Genomic DNA, 21,433 nt, shown 5'->3' on the forward strand with positions numbered 1-21,433 from the left:
GGGCATAGGCATTAATCCTGTTAGCATGCATCAATTTAGGAATGTGGTGTCCCTAGACTCATGAAACTCTGTGTTCCAGTATGAAAGTCCAGCAAGTGAATTCATCATATCTTCCAGGGCAATTCATGTGGTTATAAATACTAAGTGAGTAAGAACATAGTGAATTCTATGGAAAGTACTTGGAGCATGTCGAGTTTTATTTTTAATGTTTAAAACACCAATTGTTAGTGCTTTGGGAATGTGGTAGGTAAATAACCAAAGTAAATAAATATTTCCATATTGTGCTCATTCAAGCAGGAGAGCAGAACACTTTGATAGATTTGTGAAAATAATACATAAATATTTTATGTCATTTTAATAAATTTTTAGAGTTTAAAATTTACTCATGTTTATTAAAGTGGAATTATTTCAAACACAAAGAGAACTTTAAAAAATGATATAAACTTTTTCACTCATTACTTAATGAGTGAAATCTGTGTGGCCATATAGCCCAAAATGCTTCAAATTTTAAACCAAGATTTATAAATGCATTTGAAACCCTGATTCTATGTCAGTCCATCACTGCACCTGTGTTCCTCCCATGTCAGAAGAAACCACGATTCTTATGTGAAATAATGCATAAAAAATATGTACTATTTGTTGTATTTTTAAGAATTCTATAAATGGTGTATTGTAACTATTTTGTGACTACTTTTTCATTATCCTATTTTTTAAATCAACTTTATTGAACTATAATTTACATGAAATAAAATCCACTCATGTATATAATTTTTTTAAAGATTGTATTTATTTAATTTAGAGATAGAGAGAGAGTGGAGGGAGGGGTGAATGGAGAGGGGGAGAGAGAATCTCAAGCAGTTTCCATGCTGACCATAGAGCCTGACTTGGGGCTCAATTTCACAACCCTGAGATTATGACCTGAGCTGAAGTACAGGGGTACCTGAGTGGCTCCGTCAGTTAAGTGGCCAGTTCTTGGTTTGGGCTCAGGCCACGATCTCATGGGTTCTGAGATCAAGCCCCCTTGTAGGGCTTTGTGCTCAGTGGGGAGTCACCTGAAGATGGTCTTATGTTTAACTTTATAAGAAATTACAAAACTTTTTTCAGAAGTGGCTACCATTTACTTCCAGTTCCAACTGTTCTAAATCCTTGCCAAGATGACTTGATATGACCATTTTAATTTTAATCATCAATTTAATCATTTAATTGGTATGAGTGTCTCATTCTGATTTTAATTTGCATTTCCTTGATGACTAATGATATTGAGTACCTTTTCATGTATTGGCCATTTGTGTGAGTGTGTGTGTGTGTGTGTGGGGGGTGTATGTGTATTATTCTGTAATATACACGTATTCCGGATACAAGTCTCTTGTGACATTCTCCCAGCCTGTGGTTTGACCTTTCATTTCCTTAATAGTGTCTTTTTTTTTAATTATGTTATGTTAATCACCATACATTACATCATTAGTTTTTGATGTAGTGTTCCATGATTCACTGTTTTCGTATAACACCTAGTGCTCCATTCAGTACATGCCCTCTTTAAACCCATCACCAGGCTAACCCATCCCCCCCCAGAACCCTCAGTTTTTTTCTCAGAGTCCATAGTCTCTCATGGTTCCTCTCCTCCTCCAATTTCCCCCCCTTCATTTCTCCCTTCCTTCTTCTTTTTTTTTAACATATAATGTATAATATAAATGTATAATACATATTAATGTATTATTCATTTCGGAGGTACAGGTCTGTGATTCAACAGTCTTACACAATTCACAGCACTCACCATAGCACATACCCTGCCCATCCCTCCCACCCCCACCACTCCAGCAACCCTCAGTTTGTTTCCTGAGATAAGGAATTCCTCATATCAGCGAGATCATATGATACATGTATTTCTCTAACTTATTTCGCTCAGCATAATACCCTCCAGTGCCACGCACGTCATTGCAAATGGCAAGATTTCATTCCTTTTGATGGCTGCCTAATATTCCATTGTGTATATACATACATATATATATATATGTATGTATATACACCACTTCTTCTTTATCCATTCATCTGTCGATGGACATCTTGCCTCTTTTCATAGTTTGGCTATTGTGGACATTGCTGCTATAAATATCAGGTTGTATGTACCCCTTCAGATCCCTACATTTGTATCTTTGGGGTAAATACCCAGTAGTGCAATTGCTGGGTCGTATGGTAGCTCTATTTTCAACTTTTTGAGGAACCTCCATACTGTTTTCCAGAGTGGCTGCACCAGCTTGCATTCCCACCAACAGTGTAGGAGGGTTCCCCTTTCTCCACATCCCCGCCAAGATCTGTCATTTCCTGACTTGTTAATTTTAGCCATTCTGACTGGTGTGAGGTGGTATCTCATTGAGGTTTTGATTTGGATTTCCCTGAGGCCGAGCAATGTTGAGCACTTTTTCATGTGGCCATTTGGATGTCTTCTTTGGAAAAATGTATGTTCATATCCTCTGCCCATTTCTTGATTGGATCATTTGTTCTTTGGGTGTTGAATTTGGTAAGGTCTTTATAGATTTTGGATACTAGCCCTTTATCTGATATGTCATTTGCAAATATCTTCTCCCATTCTGTCGGTTGTCTTTTGGTTTTGTTGACTGTTTCTTTTGCTGTGCAGAAGCTTTTTATCTTGATGAAGTCCCAATAGTTCATTTTGCCCTTGCTTCCCTTGCCTTTGGCGATGTTTCTAGGAAGAAGTTGCTGCGGCTGAGGTCGAAGAGGTTGCTGCCTGTGTTGTCCTTTAGGATTTTGAAGGACTCCTGTCTCACATTTAAATCTTTCAACCATTTTGAGACTATTTTTGTGTGTGGTGTAAGGAAATGGTCCAGTTTCATTCTTCTGCATGTGGCTGTCCAGTTTTCCCAAAACCATTGGTTGAAGAAACTATCTTTTATCCATTGGACATTCTTTCCTGCTTCATCGAAGATTAGTTGACCATAGAGTTGAGGGTCCATTTCTGGGCTCTCTATTCTGTTCCATTGATCTATGTGTCTGTTTTTGTGCCAGTACCATACTATCTTGATGACAACAGCTTTGTAATAGAGCTTAAAGTCTGGAATTGTGATGCCGCCAGCTTTGCTTTTCTTTTTCAACATTCCTCTGGCTATTCGGGGTCTTTTCTGGTTCCATACAAATTTTAGGATTATTTGTTCCATTTCTTTGAAAAAAGTGGATGGTATTTTGATAGGGATTGCATTGAATGTGTAGATTCCTCTAGGTAGCATTGACATCTTTGTTCTTCCAATCCATGAGCATGGAACGTTTTTCCATTTCTTTGTGTCTTCCTCAATTTCTTTCATGAGTATTTTATAGTTTTCTGAATACAGATTCTTTGCCTCTTTGGTTAGATTTATTCCTAGGTATCTTATGGTTTTGGGTGCAGTTGTAATTGGGATCGACTCCTTAATTTCTCTTTCTTCTGTCTTGTTGTTGGTGCATAGGAATGCCACTGATTTCTGTGCATTGATTTTATATCCTGTCACTTTACTGAATTCCTCTTTGAGTTCTAGCAGTTTTGGGATGGAGTCTTTTGGGCTTTCCTCATAAAGTACCATATCATCTGCAAAGAATGAGTTTGACTTCTTCTTTGCTGATTCGGATGGCTTTTATTTCTTTTTGTTGTCTGATTGCTGTGGCTAGGACTTCTAATACTATGTTGAATAGCAGTGGTGATGGTGGACATCCCTGCCGTGTTCCTGACCTTAGGGGGAAAGCTCTCAGCTTTTCCCCATTGAGAATGATATTCGCTGTGGGTTTTTCATAGATGGTTTTTATGATATTGAGGTTGTACCCTCTATCCCTATATTCTGAAGAGTTTTGAACAAGAAAGGATGCTGTACTTTGTCAAATGCTTTTTTTCTGCATCTATTGAGAGGATCATATGGTTCTTGTTCTTTCTTTTATTAATGTATTGTATCACATTGATTTGCAGATGTTGAACCAAACTTGCAGCCCAGGAATAAATCCCACTTGGTCGTGGTGAATAATCCTCTTAATGTACTGTTGGATCCTATTGGATAGTATTTTGGTGAGAATTTTTGTACCCATGTTCATCAAGGATATTGGTCTGTAATTCTCCTTTTTGATGGGGTCTTTGTCTGGTTTGGGGATCAAGGTAATGGTGGCCTCATAAAATGAGTTTGGAAGTTTTCCTTCCATTTCTATTTTTTGGAACAGTTTCAGAAGAATAGGTATTAATTCTTCTTTATATGTTTGGTAGAAATCCCCTGGGAAGCCATCAGGCCCTGGGCTTTTGTTTTTTGTGAGATTTTTGATTACTGCTTCAATTTCCTTAGTGGTTATGGTCTGTTCAGGTTTTCGAGTTCTTCCTGGTTCAGTTTTGGTAGTTGATACATCTCAAGGAATGCATCCATTTCTTCCAGATTATCAAATTTGCTGGCATATAGTTGCTCATAATATGTTGTTATAATTGTTTGTATTTCTTTGGTGTTGGTTGTGATCTCTCCTCTTTCATTCACGATTTTATTAATTTGGGTTATTTCTTTACTATTTTTTTGATAAGTCTGGCTAGGGGTTTATCAATCTTGTTAATTCTTTAAAAGAACCAGCTCCTAGTTTTGTTGATCTGTTCTACTGTTCTTTTGGTTTCTATTTCATTGATTTCTGCTCTGATCTTTATTATTTCTCTTCTCCTGCTGGGCTTAGACTTTATTTGCTGTTCTTTCTGCAGCTCCTTTAAGTGTAGGGTTAGGTTGTATATTTGAGACCTTTCTTGTTTCTTGAGAAAGTCTTGTATTGCTATATACTTTCCTCTTAGGACTGCCTTTGCTTCATCCCAAAGATTTTGAACAGTTGTGTTTTCATTTTCATTGGTTTCCATGAATATTTTTAATTCTTCTTTAATTTCCTGGTTGACCCATTCATTCTTTAGTAGGATCCTCTTTAGCCTCCATGTATTTGAGTTCTTTCTGACTCTCCTCTTGTGATTGAGTTCTAGTTTCAAAGCATTGTGGTCTGAAAATATGCAGGGAATGATCCCAATCTCTTGGTACCGGTTAAGACCTGATTTGTGACCTAAGATGTGATCTCTTCTGGAAAATATTCCATGGGCACTAGAGAAGAATGTGTATTCTGTTGCTTTGGGATGGAATGTTCTGAATATATCTGTGAAGTCCATTTGGTCCAGTATATCATTTAAAGTCTTTATTTCCTTGTTGATTTTTGCTTAGATGATCTGTCCATTTCAGTGAGGGGGGTGTTAAAGTCCCCTACTATTATTGTATTGTTGTTGATGTGTTTCTTTGCTTTTGTTATTAATTGGCTTATATAATTGGCTGCTCCCATGTTAGGGGCATAGATATTTACAACTGTTAGAACTTCTTGTTGGATAGACCCTTTAAGTATGATATAGTGTCCTTTCTCATCTCTTATTATAGTCTTTGGTTTAAAATCTAATTTGTCTGATATAAGGATTGCCACCCCAGCTTTCTTTTGGTGTCCATTAGCATGGTAACTGGTTTTCCACCCCCCTCACTTTCAATCTGGAGGTGTCTTTGCATCTAAAATGAGTCACTTGCAGACAGCATATCGATGGGTCTTGTTTTTTTATCCAATCTGATAGCCTGTGTCTTTTGATTGGGGCACTCAGTCCATTTACATTCAGGGTAACTATTGAAAGATATGAATTTAGTGCCATTGTATTGCCTGTAAGGTGACTGTTACTGTGTACTGTCTGTGTTCCTTTCTGGTCTATGTTACTTTTAGGCTCTCTCTTTGCTTAGAGGACCCCTTTCAGTATTTCTTTTAGGGCTGGTTTCGTGTTTGCAAATTCTTTTAGTTTTTGTTTGTCCTGGAAGCCTTTTATCTCTCCTTCTATTTTCAATGACAGCCTAGCTGGATATAGTATTCTTGGCTGCATATTTTTCTCTTTTAGTGCTCTGAATATATCATGCCAGTCCTTTCTGGCCTGCCAGGTCTCTGTGGATAGGTCTGCTGCCAATCTAATATTTCTACCATTGTAGGTTACAGACCTCTTGTCCCAAACTGCATTCAGGATTTTCTCTTTGAGACTCATAAGTTTTACTATTAGATGTCGGGGTGTTGACCTATTTTTATTGATTTTGAGGGGGTTCTCTGTGCCTCCTGGATTTTGATGCCTTTTCCTTCCCCAAATTAGGGAAGTTCTCTGCTATAATTTGCTCCAATTTACCTTCTGCCCCTCTCTTTCTTTTTTCTTCTTCTGGGATCCCAATTATTCTAATATTGTTTCATCTTACGGTATCACTTATCTCTTGAATTCTGCCCTTGTGATCTAGTAGTTATCTCTTTTATTCTCAGCTTATTTTCCACCATTTGGTCTTCTATATCACTAATTCTCTCTTCTGCCTCATTTATGCTAGGGGTTAGAGCCTCCATTTTTTATTGCACCTCATTAATAGCCTTTTTGATTTTGATTTGTTAGATTTTAGTTCTTTTATTTCTCCAGAAAGGATTTCTCTAATATCTTCCATGCTTTTTTCAAGCCCAGCTAGTATCTTTAAAATCGTCATTCTGAACTCTAGTTCCGACATCTTACTAATGTCTATATTGATTAGGTCCCTGGCAGTTGGTACTGCCTCTTGTTCTTTTTTTTGAGGTGATTTTTTTCTGTCTTGTCATTTTGTCCAGAGGAGAATAGATGAATGAGAGAACAAAATGCTAAAAGGGTAACAATGACCCCAGAAAAATATACACTAATCAAATCAGAAGAGACTGAAACCAGGGGAAAAGAAAGGGAAAGAAAGAAAAAAGGAAAAAAAAAAAAAAGAAAAAGATAAAAAAAAAAAAACCAACCAGAATATGATCAAATATGATCAGGCTGGTGCATAGATCAGTGCCACACACTAGATTTTGCATATTTTGATCTGTTAGAAGAAAGTGCCTCCCAAAATTTTAAAGAAAGAAAAACTTATGTACAAAAAAAGGGTAAATACGATGAAGGGATGGAATATGACTGTAAAGATGAAAATTACAAAAGACTTTATAAAAGGAATTGATAAGATAAGAAGTTGGTTGAAAAAAGAAAGAAGAATATTTAAAAAAAATAAAGGAGAGAATGTGATCAGGCAGGAGACCAGAACAAAGCCATACACTAGAGATTTAGGGTATGTTTTGGTCTGTTAGAAGAAACTGTATCCCAAAATTTTAAAGAGAGAACAACTTATATATACCAAAAATAAGGTTAACTACCATGAAGGGATAGAATATGACTCTAAAAATGAAAAATAAAAAAGATTTAAAAAAAAAACAGATTGATAAGATGTTGGTTGAAAAGGGAAAAAGAAAAATTCAAAAAAAAAGAAAAAGAAAATTAAAAAAATTAACTTTGAAAGACTAAAGAATCATGGGAAAAAAGCCAGGAATTCTATGTGCAGTATTCCCCTAGTGCTGGCATTCTGCCATTCTCATCAATTGGTAAACTTGGTCTTGGCTGGTTGTTCTTTTTTTTTTTTTTAAGATTTTATTTATTTATTTATTTGAGAGAGGGAATGAGAGAGAGAGAGAGCATGAGAGGGGGGGAGGGTCAGAGGGAGCAGCAGACTCCCCGCTGAGCAGGGAGCCCGATGTGGGACTCGATCCCGGGACTCCACGATCATGACCCGAGCCAAAGCCAGTCACTTAACCAACTGAGCCACCCAGGCGCCCCTTGGCTGGTTGTTCTTGCTGATCTTCTGGGGGAGGGGCCTGTTGCCATGGTTCCCAAATGTCTTTTCTGGAGACAGAATTGCCCCGCCCTTGCTGGGGGCCAGCCTAAGTAATCTGCTTGGGTTTGCCTTCGGGAGCTTTTGTTCCCTGCAAGCTTTCCATACAGCTTTGGAGGACGAGAGTGAAAATGGCAGCCTCCCAATCTCCGCCCCAGAGGAGCCGAGCACTCGGGGCCTGCTCCTCAGTGCGCCCCCAGAGGAAAGCAGTCAATCACTCCTGTCTCCCTGGTCTCCGGCGGCACTCCGTGCTCACCTGGCCTGTGACCGAGCATTTCTGTCTCTGGCACACGACCCCGTGTGGAGTCTCCAAACCCAGCAGATCCCTGTGGTGCGCTCCCGCGCCGCTCCTCCCTGGGAAGGAAGGGGAGTCTCCCAGGATCTGCCGCTTGTTGGGTCCCTGCTGGAGGCGCAGTGGCCCGGCTGTGCCGTGGATCACGGTTTATGGCAACCCCAAGCTGAGAGCCCGCACCTCGGCACCATCTTTGCAGCCGGCTTCCCCGCTCCGATACCTGGGAGCTCTGCCGCACTCAGGCACCCCCGGTCTTCCTGTGACCCCGAGGGTCCTGAGACCACACTGTCCCGCGAGAGTTCCACCCCCCACTTAGCCACTGGAGTGATGTCCCTCAGCAGAGCCGACTTCTAAAAGTTCTGATTTTGTGCTCCGCTGCTCTATCACTTGCCAGAAGCGGCCGACGGAGGCCCCCTCTCCCGCCCTCTATCTTCCCGAATATTGCCTCGGATTCACTTCGTACATCCTACCTTCCAGAAAGCGGTCACTTTTCTGTTCAGAGAGTTGCTGCTATTCTTTTCTTTGATCTCCTGTTGAGTTCGTAGGTGTTCAGAATGGTTTGATCCCTATCTAGCTGAATTCCTGGGATCAGATGAAATTTAGGTCTCCTACTCCTCTGCCATCTTGCTCCTCCCCCCTTAACAGTGTCCTTTGAAGAGCAGGTTATAATTTTGATGAAGAACAATTTATTAATTTTTATGTTATATTTCATTTTTTGTACTCTAAGAAATCTTTGCCTATCCCAAGGTAATAAGGATTTTCTTAGTTTCTTTTCTATAAGCTTTATAGTTTTAATGATTATATTATGTCTGTATTACATTTCAATTTAATTTTTCTATTTGTTAAATGATATGGAGATAAAAATTCATGTTTTTCCAAATGGACATCCAACACTATTTATTGGAAAGACACTCTTTTCCCCATTGAATTACCTTGTCATCTTTGTTGAAAAACAATTGGCCAGATATGTGTGGATTTATTTTTTTACTTTCTATTTTTTCTTTTAATGAGTAACACTATATATCTATAGTGTAAATCATTAAACTGTGTTCTATTTAAAATTTATTTTCACTATTCTAGGTCTTTATTTCTATATAACTGCAAAACCAGCTTATCAATTTCTAGAAAAGAAAAGCCTTATGGGATTAAGATTGAAATTCCAGGGGCACCTGGGTGGCACAGTCAGGCATATGAAACTTGGCTTTAGCTCACGTCATGATCTCAGGGTTGTGAGACTGAGCCCTGTGTCAGGCTCCACACTCAGCGTGGAGTCTGCTTGAGATTCTCTTTCTCTCCTTCTGCTTACCTCACTCATGCTGTCTTTCTCTCTTTCTCTTTCTAGAATATATTAAGAAATCTATTAAAAAGATTGATATTCCACTGAATCTATAGATCAATACGATGAGAACTGATATCTTAGCAAATTGAGTTTTTGAGTTCATGGACATGCTTTTAAAAAATAATTTGAATATTCTTTAATTCTTCTCATCAGTATCATTTCTGGTATACAGATCCTGTACATACTTTTTAAATTTATTCTTAAGCATGTTTATAGATGCTATTGTTAATGGTATTTTTAATTAAATTTTCAGTTGTTCATTGATCATATGTAGAAATAAAATTGATTTTTGTATCTTGATCTTATATCCTGTAACCTTTTTAAAGCTACTTATCATACTTAGCGGCTTTTTAAAAATAGATTTCTCAAGGATTTCCTCACACATGATTATACCTTCTACTCACATAGACAGTTTTGTTTCTTCCTTTACAAGGCTTATCTCTTGTATTTCTTTTTCTTGCTTATTGTAAAGGCTAGGAACACCTGTACAATGTTGAACAGAAGTTGTGACAGTAGGTATTTTTGCCTTTTTCTTGATCTTGGGGTGAGACCTTCAATATTTCACTATTAAGTATGATATTAGCTCTAGCTTTTTTGTAGTTGCCCTTAATCAGTTTTAGGAGATACTTTCAGCACTTTGAATATGTCATTGCATTGTCTATTGGCTTACATTATTTCTGAATAGAAGCCAGCATATTTTCTTATCTTTGAACCCCTGAATGGGGTCTCTTATTTTCTTTGTTGCCTTTAAAATTTCTATCTTTATCCTCCACTCTCAGTAACTTGATTATGATATGCAGCTCCCACTCTCGCTAAACATGGTCTCTGGCACAGCAATTAAATTTTGATTATATTTACCTGTAATATGGGACCCCATAGATCTTAAAGGATTTTGTAAGGATTACTTGGGATGATGTATATAAAAGTATTCTAAAAAGTTTAAAATTTACTACAATGTCTTTCTAATCCAAGAATATTTTCAGTGAAAATTAAAATAGAAACATAGTATTGTTAACAGAATAATGAATGTTGTTACCTTGTATTAAGTTACAGTTTTGTTTTCAAATGACTGTATTGCAGACACTGATTCATAATATCCAGTTGAAACGTCCAAAATCAAAATTTCTTTACTTGTTTTCCAAATCACAGTTTATGTTATTTGTGCACATGTCTATTCATTTTAGTCCTTTAGAAATTCCTTGAGAATGCTCAAATCATTCATAAAAAAACATCAGTTGTCTTATTTAGCAGAAGTTGATATAACTGCCATAATTCCCAGTAAGTGCATGTGAAACCTACACAGTGTATGACATACAAATATGGCACTAATACCGAAAGTATAATACAACCTAAAAATGAAATGCATTATGTTACTGATAAACATTACACACTGACCAGTCTGGGTAAAGGTTAACTTTGCAGAGTTCATTGTACTTTTATGAAACACTTTCATATGCGCAATCTAATCTATTCCTCAGAACATCTTCATGAGCTGGTAAGTGTAAGACTCCTGCTTCCACACGAAAACTCTATGTATAGTTATTTATGAAGTCATTTAACATGAAATATTACTTGTCCTAAAAAGGCAATCTGTTTTGTCATGATTATGCTTTATAAGCTTTCCCCCCCCATATTTTCACTTTCTCATATCATTCAGTTGAGAATTTCAGATCATTCTGTGTTCCAGGCTTCATCAAAAATTTCATGTGAGTTTTCTGAAAGTTGGCATGAAAATGGACTTGCCACAATAATGTCATGGACTTGGAGGATGCATACTTTGCTGAACTTAAATTCCATTTCTAAAATCTAGTGTTTGGTACCAGATGTGGAGAAGGAATCACCATCTTTTTTATGAAGAGGGCAAGGTTTAATTAGCCTTTTTCAAAAGACTTATTATACATTTCACCTATAAACTGAAAGAAGAAAATTATGCATTTTAAAGCAGGATGAAAGTAGAGGTGATAGCCACAGCTGCTCTCGTCTCTGGCAAACCATTCTGAGAGGCTCCAGTTTCATTTGGTTCAGATGAAACACATGTTGCTCATTTATTGTACATGTGTTTCAATGTATTTTGACAAATCTGATCTAAAAATGTTACAGATGTTCCTCATTATTCTAATTTGCACTTAGTAGCAACAGACACCTATAGAACGTGTCTATATGCCAGCTGTTTCACAATATAATTAAGAGAAAATTTAGCTATCATTAATATATGTGAGTTTCAATTCAATTTTAGGTATAGTTTTGTGATATAGCTAGTGAGTGATACACTTTCAACAGGTGTTCTAATTTTTTTCTGTGAATGAAGACAAAGCTTTTTTTTTAAAACAGGTTTCAAATAATTTCAGGTGGACATGAAATTATTCTGATCTTAATGTCTTTTAGAGATTTGCTATTCAATGTATGACCTGAGATCAGGCAGTGGTATTATAACTTGAGTACTTACTAGAAGTGAAGAATCTCAGGTCCTACCCTAGATCTACTGAAAGAGTCTGCATTTTAACACAATCCCCAGGTGATGTGTATACACATTAGAGTTTGACTAGCACTGTTTTAGAAGAGGTCTTACATTAAAACTCTGTTTTGTACACACATATATGCATACACAAATGGGTCAAACCTGCAACTCTATGCTATACACATCTGTTTATACAGATATTGTAAAGAGTGGGCTGGCCTGTAGATTGAACTGTTTATTTTCTTATTATTTAATACATTAAAAAGTAACCTCACCAGTATTTTCCAAAGGCTGTCTTCCATGAATAAAAAACCCATGTTCATAAGTACTGGTGCACCACACTTTTTCATTGACTGATACATGAAGGAAACTGAAGAGCTTCTACTCCAACTTAAATCTTTTAGAATTCTCATTTTTTACTGTTTTCTGTAACTTTCTATAGAATAAAGTTGGTTGTGAACAATAGTGGATTTTATTATTACACTGCTTTGCCATGAAAAAACAAGAAGCAGGACTGCTTATAAGATTAAAGAATTTAATTTCTTGGGAAATAAATTTGATTTTAACATATCTTACTACTGATGGTTACCTTGGGAAATGATTGTATGTTAATTAAATATATCATACTCTAGTACTATATTATACATATATATAATTTACTGCATTATATTATTTAAGGTAATTATCAGTTATATCTCAATATGTGATATAAAATAAAATTTATACTTAAAAGGACCTCTCAATCATGCTGCAAAGTAACTCAATTCCTTAAAATTTAATTTTATTGGCCATCACATTTCCTATATGTATGTGCCAACAGAAATAAGCTTAAGGTATAATTCTTATCATAGAAGAAATAGAATAACTGATACTATTTCATTTTATGATCCTTAATTGAAATCTATGACAAAATAATTTCATATAGTTCAAAACTTACTTAGTACATTGTCACTAACAAAAAGGAGGTTGAAAAATGTTAGGAAAAAAATCTCTAATTTCCTACAACCTGGTTAATCCCTTTTTTTGCAGTTCCACCAGATACACACCTCCATGATCTACCTTGGGAGATGAAAAAAGATCCTTTTATGTAATCTATTCAGAAATTTCTGTTGGTACCACAGCAGCGTATCATTAGTTTACCAGCTTGCCATACATCATACATTTCTGCCCAAGAGACCTTCCAAAACTATCAATATTAGGTTGCACAGACATCTAATAGGCAAATACTCTGATACATTTAACCATGTATTAAATGATACAGCATAGTGGTACAACTCGTCCTGAAAAAGGTACAAATGTAGACAGTACAAAGTACTCTACAGCTCCCTATGAGCAATCGCACTGTTTCATTTTTCTTTTTGTTTTTCAAACTAAAGATCACAAAGCAACTTACATAGCCCTAAGTGTCCCTGAAGAGCTACTGTGTGTTGTATAAAGGCTGAGTAATCCCGGCAGTGTCAAGGGGTTACTGTTCAGCTGTTGGAGATCACGAGATGATATCTCAGCACTCATAAAACAGAGGATTCAAAACCCAGGGGTGTACACGGAAGTACAGAGCATTAGGACAGTCCTGGAAGTTATCCACAAGGAACATTAACACCCTGGAGGCCAAAATAACACGACCGAATCAACATTTACAATTCTTGTTCAAGATTCAATCCAATATGTGGGGAAAATTTACCTGGAAACATTCATGCTAATCTAACGATCATTTTCTATTTGGCTCATTCCAAAAATATGGAAGACTTCAAAAATCTCTGGGATCTCTTTTCTTAAACATTTTCAATGTGTATTCTGTACAAAACAAAATGACTATCCTGAATTAGCTATTTCCTAGAACTATTCCTAAAATGTCAATCCATTTAGTAAGGCACAGTAACAGAAACATAGACCTTTCTTTAAGGTTATGCATTTCAATTCAGAAGAATGAGGGGGAAATTTTGGCCCCCGGGGTTTGAAAATATCTTCCGGTTGTAATCTTTGGTCTGGATATTTACATGGTGGTCTCTTCCCATTCAAGCTCAACATCACCTATAACATAAAGTAACATGTCACAAGAGAGAACTGAAATTACCAGTTCAAAAGATTTAAATGTTTCATGGTGGCAAAAACAGAGGGCAGATACAGAGGCTATTACCCTAACTTGGATTAGAGAAGAATAATAAAAATTTGTTATGTGCATTAACCAAGCTTCTAAAACATTTTTATCATGTGGTTATTATTAAATCAATGCTCCTGGTACACTAGTAAATTGGTACACGTTGCCTCTGTTTACCTTCCATGGCATCCAAAGAGTCCATCTTCTGAAGTGCTGAATAGTTAACAAAACAGATGGGCTGATTACTTCCTTTACTTGATAAGAGATCCAGAATGCATTGGTATAAAAAAATATACTGTGCCTAGACACCAAAGAAAAAGCGTTAAATAAATGGGGGGGGTGGATTTTTAAAAAATTATTTCAAAAGATTATTTTTCTTATAAAGGGAGCTATACTGTCACAGTGAAAAGTAATGCTAAATTTAAAAATGTTAGATAGCTAAGCGAGAAGCACAGAATTTACCATGTATATAAATGATTTTGTACCATCTCAAACATCAGGTTTTCTAAATTCCTATGGCTTCCCCTAGCTTCAAGTTTTTTTTTTTTTTAATACTTAGCATTAAACCCCATGCTACTTTGTTCTTGCTTGCTGTGATTATAAAAATGTGGCAAATTAGGTTATTTAAATCTGTCTATGAATTTCCTTTTTCCTGTTAGGTCTAAATGAGTAATTTTCCTTATAAATAGTTATCTTGTTAGAATGATTAGAATGGCTATTGGAATGCAGATGATACATTTGCTTTCACTATCTGTGAGTAAACATATCTATACACCACCAACACATTTAAAATATGTTCGACAATTCTGTTAATCACCTGACATTTGGCCTACTTAATGTCAAGTATCTGGTCTTTATTTGTAAGTACAAGGCAGTTGATCACTGAAATATCCAAACACCCATGTCCTGGACAAGGACTCCTAACATTTCATCTGAATGTTTAAGCTAAATTTAGTACCATCTTGGTTCTTTAAGTTTTTTCAAATAACCTGTTAGCATTTCTGAGTTTGGACTTTCCCACAGGTACTTAAGGTTAAGTCATAGAAAATCACCCTCCTTTTTACACAGAAACATAACTGATGTTAAAGGAACATACTCAAATATTTATACTCTATATTACATATTATTACATACATATGTATATTGACAATTGATTTAAATAGGATGTCCTCTAAAGTGACCATCTTGAGAGCTATATATTCATATCTATTGCTACTGTATCTCAAACCCTTTTTGGAACTCCTCTACTGAAACTGGCTTCAGAAACTGTTGGTCATTATTACGAGTATTTATTTCTTCAAGAATTACAAAATGCTTCCACAAACATCTCCTCAGCAGAGTGTCAGTTCTGGGAGGGCAGAACTCTGTCACATTCACTGCTCTTTTCCCATTACCTGTAATAGCGCCTGGCATGTAGTAGTTATGTAACAAATGTTTGTTGACTCAGTATCATTTAATTCTCACAAGTAGCCAACCTTTACCATTTAAGGAAGGATTTCATTTGGAGAACATTCAGAAGTCATTAGGGATTAAGTTTTGTCATTGAGTGGACGATCAAGTTACATGATCCAATTTTGGGAAGAAAGGAAGTGTCGTTATACAGTAATGAAAATCCCGTTGAAATTGCTAGTAAACTACTTCTCAAGGTAATTCTAAAAAAGTGTTTCTCAAATATATGTCACACAATGAATAACATTATTGGCAGAAATATATGGACCCGATATAATTTCTTTAAAAGCAATAATCATTTGAATTGATGAGTTTGGGTAGTTTTTACAAATCACATGTGAATTTGAAGTCACATTTGATATGTGAAGCTTCAGACTGTCCGATCTCATTTTCTCCACTGGAAAGAATGATGGGTGCAAACTCGGCCAGCAGGCCAGGCTGGGCTCCACAGGGAAGAACTATATTTTCCAAGATCCCTCTGTCATGGTGTGTTACTGCCAAAGAGGCAGTGGAGGGCTCAGTTCCAGTTCCTGCTTTAGATAATCACCATACCTTAAGAATGAAACTTGGCTGATGTTTAGCTTCCTCATCCGGGAGATCATAACGCCTATGTTGTGATATTTAAAGAACTTACTATATGTAAAGTGCCTGGCAAAAAACTAGGCAACCCAAGTATACTAGTTTTTTTTTTTTCTTCTACCCTAAGCCTTCACATCAGTAAATTTCTAGGAAAACCAGAGCAGGAAAGGGACTCATCCAGATCAACCTTTATTTGAGGGACTGATAGCAGCTCAGGATGTTATCTCACTGAGGACTATTCTCTCAGAAAGTTCTGGAGGCTGCTATGAACTGTTTTTTGGTAGACAGTGAAAGAGCTCAAAGCTCTCTCCTGGGTCTGGGCTATGTCCCCAGAGCAGCATTTTAGGGGTAATATATTCTGAGGTTCCCACCTCCCCACCCCTGCCCATGGCTACTGTAGGATGTGCTGACACAGAATTCTTCATCAAAACTGCAATCATTCCCAAGTGCAACAGAGGAAAATAAGAAACCACTCTTGTGCAAGGCAATACTGGTTTGTAACGGCTGGAGCCAAGACTGTGGTCATTTTCCTTTTTCTCATCAGAGAGAAAAGATGGTAAAGAGCAAAACTTCTGGGAAGGAAGTCAGGTGAAAGAGAGCTTCTGAGTACCAGCTTATCAGCAAGGAGGGAATCCAGCAGAATTCTGTCAGACATTTACTACATGCTGGGCATTGACTGCATGTTTGGTGCTTTAGATAGTTTCTCTTATTTAATACTGACCATAAGTGTGTGAGAAGTATAACAGGGCTATTTTACAAAAGAGAAATAGCTCAAAGGGGCTAATTAAACAAGTCACAGAGCCAGCAGTTAATGAAGTAGCTGAACTGAAATTGTAACTCAGTTCTCTGACTTCAAAATTCACGCTCTTTCCATTCCCTTACCCAACTGTAACATACTGCTCGGGCTGGTTAAACAAGCATAATGTATGAAGTTTAGAGCATATATTGCATACTAAATTGTGTGAAATTATTAACAGGCATTCTTGAACATACTCTTTATAAAGTTCAGTTCCACAAAATTATAGAGCGTGGCAAAATATTTTCAACTTTTACTACGTGAAGAGTGACTCTAGTTTCTAGAAGGAAACAAGATCCTGATCTGGCCCACCCTCTATCCTATCTAAAAGAGCCAACCAATCTTGATCAATGTCAAGAACACTGAGCACCTGTGCACATGTGTAATCTAGGGACATGGGAGGAAAATGTCAGCTTCTGTTTATTTTTATTGTTAACAAAAATAAGAAAGAATTGGGGTATTAATAATGGTTAATAGTTGGATTGATATTGGAACCCTTATAATTGAAAACAAGCTACCTAATTTGTGGGCCCACTGCAAAATGAAAATGAGTGTTTCCTCCATCAAAAATTATCAAAGATTTTCAAGACAGTGACAGCAAACACTAAAGTGCAGTGCCCTTTTGAGTATGGGGCCCTGTGACATTGCACAGGCTGCACACCCAGAAGTCAAGCCTGGTCACAAGTTATGTTCTATTTCTGAAGTATCCCAAGGGAAGAGTGATTCTTCATGCCTTTGTTCCCCTTTAGCATATAGGGTAATGCATATGGATTACATAGCCTAGTTTTACCTAACCATCACAAAACTGCAGTGGCTTAAAAAGATTCCTACAAAGAGACCATGGATTGAAGATAATATTTATCACGTAAGCCCAAATGAATGACAAGGAAACGGCAGGGCTGATGTTCTTTGTGCTTCTAGAATAAACTTATAGCCATCCTATGAGGTAAAAAGAACAATAATGTAAGGAAATCTGACAAAAAGCTAAATAACTTTTTAAAAAATTATAATTTAGAATATATATTTAAAATCACTATTGAAACAGAATTACCCTGTGCTATGTATCACTATCTTAATGATAGTATGAAGGCATCACAATTAGTAAGATTTCAAAATATTTCTTATTTGATCTTTATCTCATGTTTTCTATTTCTCATTGTGTATATATTTTATAATTTACCTAATTGTTCAATCTACATTTAAAAAATAAATATGGAGTTATTGGAGTTGAATGCTCAAACATTCTTCCTGAAAGGGTTGTGCAGTCCACAAAGTTTAGATGTCTCTGGTCTAGAGGAGCATCTTCCTAAGAACATTAATGTTCCCCTACATGGCATTATAGATTCTGGGTCAAAAGAAGTTCAAGGATTTCACAATCATGTAATTTTGGGAAATGATGCTCACAAGGGCTCTGGATTTATAACTCTCAATGTACACTTGCATAGAGGCTTTAAGAAATTCTTAGATCAGTTTAACTTCTTTTCAAACTTATTTTTAGCAAAGAACCTATTTTCTCACACCTTTAACAACTCTAATGCTATATGAGTTTTCTAGTAGGTATTGTGGAAAACACTATTACAGCAGATCCATATATTTACTGTGAGAAAATTTCCATCTGAAGAGTATAGAAATATCAATCCAAATATACAGAGAGAAACATCTTACATATTATAGTTAGACACTCTTGGGTTTGAATTTTGGTTCTCAAACATTAATTGTATAACCTTGAAATATCACTTAAATTCTCTGAATGGAACATCTGCTTCTTTATTTGTAAAGCAAAGCTAATAATACCTAGTCTGGTGATTAGTTTTATTGATACTGCTTTACAAACAAAGGATTAAATAAGATAACACATATAAAGGATTATTATAGAAGATGGAACTCACTAGACACTCAACGTAAGGTTTTTAGTCTCATTACCATTATACTATATGATTTTTTTAATGAAGAAAAATCTCTATATTTTATAAATGTTTTTGCCTTTAAACCAAAACAACGAAACAAAAAACTCCCAGGGAGTTAGTTGATAAGATGCTATGACAATTGTTATTAGTATATAACAGGGATAAATATGGACAAGAGAAATACATAGAACCCCATAACAGTAAATATTTTAAACTTTTCCAAATATAACATTCAGCATGTTTATAAAAGAAATTGATTTGATGCATTTCCTGAGCTTCCCAAATTTGCCAAACACTAAAGACATCAATTTCTGAAATACTTTCTATATGCCTATCAGTATAAACGAGCTAGGATGAGCAGTCAGTAACAGTGCTGAGGGGTGACTGTGCCTCGTGGAATGCCCTTGCCAAACCCCTTCCCCTCTAGGAGGTTTATCATGTCGAAAAAGAGGGTGTCTGCTCTGCAAATAAAATTTCAAGTCCATGCCCAACCAGACTGCTGCCATTAAGAGACTCCCTTGTAGAAATTCCAGAGCTGACATTGCACAACATGTTAGATATCTTACCAGGTTCTGGACCATGCACATTCTTTCACTTCTCAGTTCAGCTACTAATCCATATATATCCACAAAATCGTGGTCATTTATATGTTGTGTTAAGTGGTCCAGAGCAATAAAAACTCCAGTTCTTCCAACTCCAGCACTGTAGGAAGAGTAAAATTACATGAATGTTTTTCAGCAGAAGTCTGTTTATGTTGATAGTGATGAAGAAAGTGAACTATGGTAGTAAAAAATTCCAAACAGGTCCTTTTCTTATTTGGAAGAAATTTTTTTTGCAGTGTCTTTAGATTTGTATTGTTACTAAGACTGTTTAGATAGATCAAGATGATTAACATTAGCCCTCTATCAAATGTTTGAGGTTTTGTTTTGTTTGTTTGTTTTTTACCAGTTGAACTTTTCCTCTTCTTTCATAATATTATAAGGGGTGTAGTTGGAGAAGTATAGAGAAGAATTTTAAAATAATTGTTGAAAATTCTTGGGGTGTCTGGGTGGCTCAGTCAGTTAAGTGTCTGTCTTTGGCTTAGGTCATGATCCCAGGGTCTTGGTTCCCTGTTCCCCAGGGAGTCTGCTTGTCCCTCTCCCTCTGCCCCTCCCCCCGAGCTCATGTTCTCTCTCGCTCTCTCTCAAATAAATAAAATCTTTTTAAAAATTGTTGAGAATTCTTAACACCAGAAACTTTGTACTGAACATATTTTTGATTACCGATAGAAATGCTAAACATTAAAAACATCCACTATTTAGCCCTATAGCATTTTCTCTGTATTTATTGGCAATCTCTCATGTGTTCTTTTCACTTTCTTTTCTTAGATTTTTTTTTACTTCTTATAGATAATAAAATTGAAAAGCTATTTCCTTTTAAGAAATTAGTTTAATACCCAGGGACAGGTATGTGCTCCATAGAAACTGTGAATTGATAAACTTGACAAGATTTATGCAGAAAATCCCATTAGAAGGACAAGAATCTTGGTATTTGAATGGCTAACCTAGGAAGGAAATATAAAAAGAACAACAAAAGACATGTGGAAGGTCACTTAGTCTTACAAATGTTACTTTGAACAACATAAAAGTGCCATTTTTGTAGGTAAGAAATACCTCAGCAATATCCCGTGGTTCAACCATATAAGAAAGAATGAGCATTACAAAATAAATTCGATTTTGGCAACACATATACACATATGTTGAACAGTGTAATCTGTCATGACATCAGTAAATATACCTTGAGTGTCAGACCCTGTAATAGGCATCTGGGGTACAGCTGTGAACAACAATACAAGGTCCTTGCACTTAAGGAGCTTACTCTCTAGAGGACAGAGAAGGACAGTACACAACTAAGCAAACATGCATAGCATGTGCCCGGCGGTAATAAGTGCTATGAAGAAAGATAAATCAGGTTAAGGAGACGGCGTCTCTGATTATGTAATATTTGAAAAGAAACTTGCATGAGGGAGCACAGTGTGGGTATTTGGAGGGGCGTGCACTGCAGCCCGAGGGAGTGGGGGGAGAAGAGATTTGAGTGGCGCATGTTGTGTGTGTCTGAAGAAGAGCCAGGAGCCCAGGGTGGGGAGAATGCAGTGGGGAGGTGAGAGGGGTGAGACATCAGAGTGTCTGATGCAGGGCTGCCCTGGAAGGTGAGAGGAAGAGCAGAGTCAAGGATGTCTCCAGGGTGTGGGCGCCACACCGAAGGGATCTGCCTTTTACCAAGATGGGGGATGAGAAGGAGGAGTGAGTTTGGAGATTGAATCAAGCGTTCTGTTTTAGACAAATCAATTTTTCAGAGTTTTGTGGTCACTCAGGTTGTCACATCGAATTGGCAGTTAAATGTATATCTGAGTTGAGGTGAGAAGTCGGAGTTAGAGATAAACACTTAGTAGACAGTTTTCAATGATACTGAAAGAGAATTATTAATATGAACATACTCTTTTCTGAACTCTTTTAACTATTTCAATCACAAAGAAGGAGATTCCCTCTCTCTTTTATTATGGATTAAAGTATAGTTGACACACAATGTGACATTAGTTTCAGGTGCACAACATAGTGATTTAGTACGTTTACATGTTAATGCTGTTTACTCCAGTGTAGCTACTATCTGCTCTCTGCTCTGTTTGAGGCTACAGGGGTAATATTAGGTACTTTTCTAACAGACTTTAGTGTCAGTGGCAGTGTAGATGCAAGATACAGAGAAGCTGAAGGCAGCTACTTTCCATTAAAGGTTTGAATAATCAATGACCCAGCTTAAA

At 36.6% G+C, this 21,433-nt stretch overlaps 1 protein-coding gene across 8 annotated transcripts in view; it reads right to left on the reverse strand.

Annotated features, from left to right (window-relative positions):
- Positions 1-12,355: 12,355 nt before the first annotated feature.
- The window catches only part of PTPRQ (protein tyrosine phosphatase receptor type Q), a 243,858-nt gene continuing 234,780 nt past the window's right edge, over positions 12,356-21,433 (reverse strand). For all 8 annotated transcript variants that reach the window (XM_027595088.1, XM_027595090.1, XM_027595089.1 and 5 more), the window contains 3 exons: positions 19,203-19,338; positions 14,083-14,206; positions 12,356-13,838 (listed from right to left, as the gene is read on the reverse strand). In XM_027595088.1, the coding sequence (XP_027450889.1) occupies positions 13,801-13,838; positions 14,083-14,206; positions 19,203-19,338 (298 nt within the window). In that variant the 3' untranslated portion in view covers positions 12,356-13,800. The remainder of the gene's footprint in view (positions 13,839-14,082; positions 14,207-19,202; positions 19,339-21,433) is intronic.

The sequence above is a fragment of the Zalophus californianus genome, chromosome 9 (genome assembly GCF_009762305.2).
Source record: "Zalophus californianus isolate mZalCal1 chromosome 9, mZalCal1.pri.v2, whole genome shotgun sequence".
Classification (NCBI taxonomy): Eukaryota; Metazoa; Chordata; class Mammalia; order Carnivora; family Otariidae; genus Zalophus; species Zalophus californianus.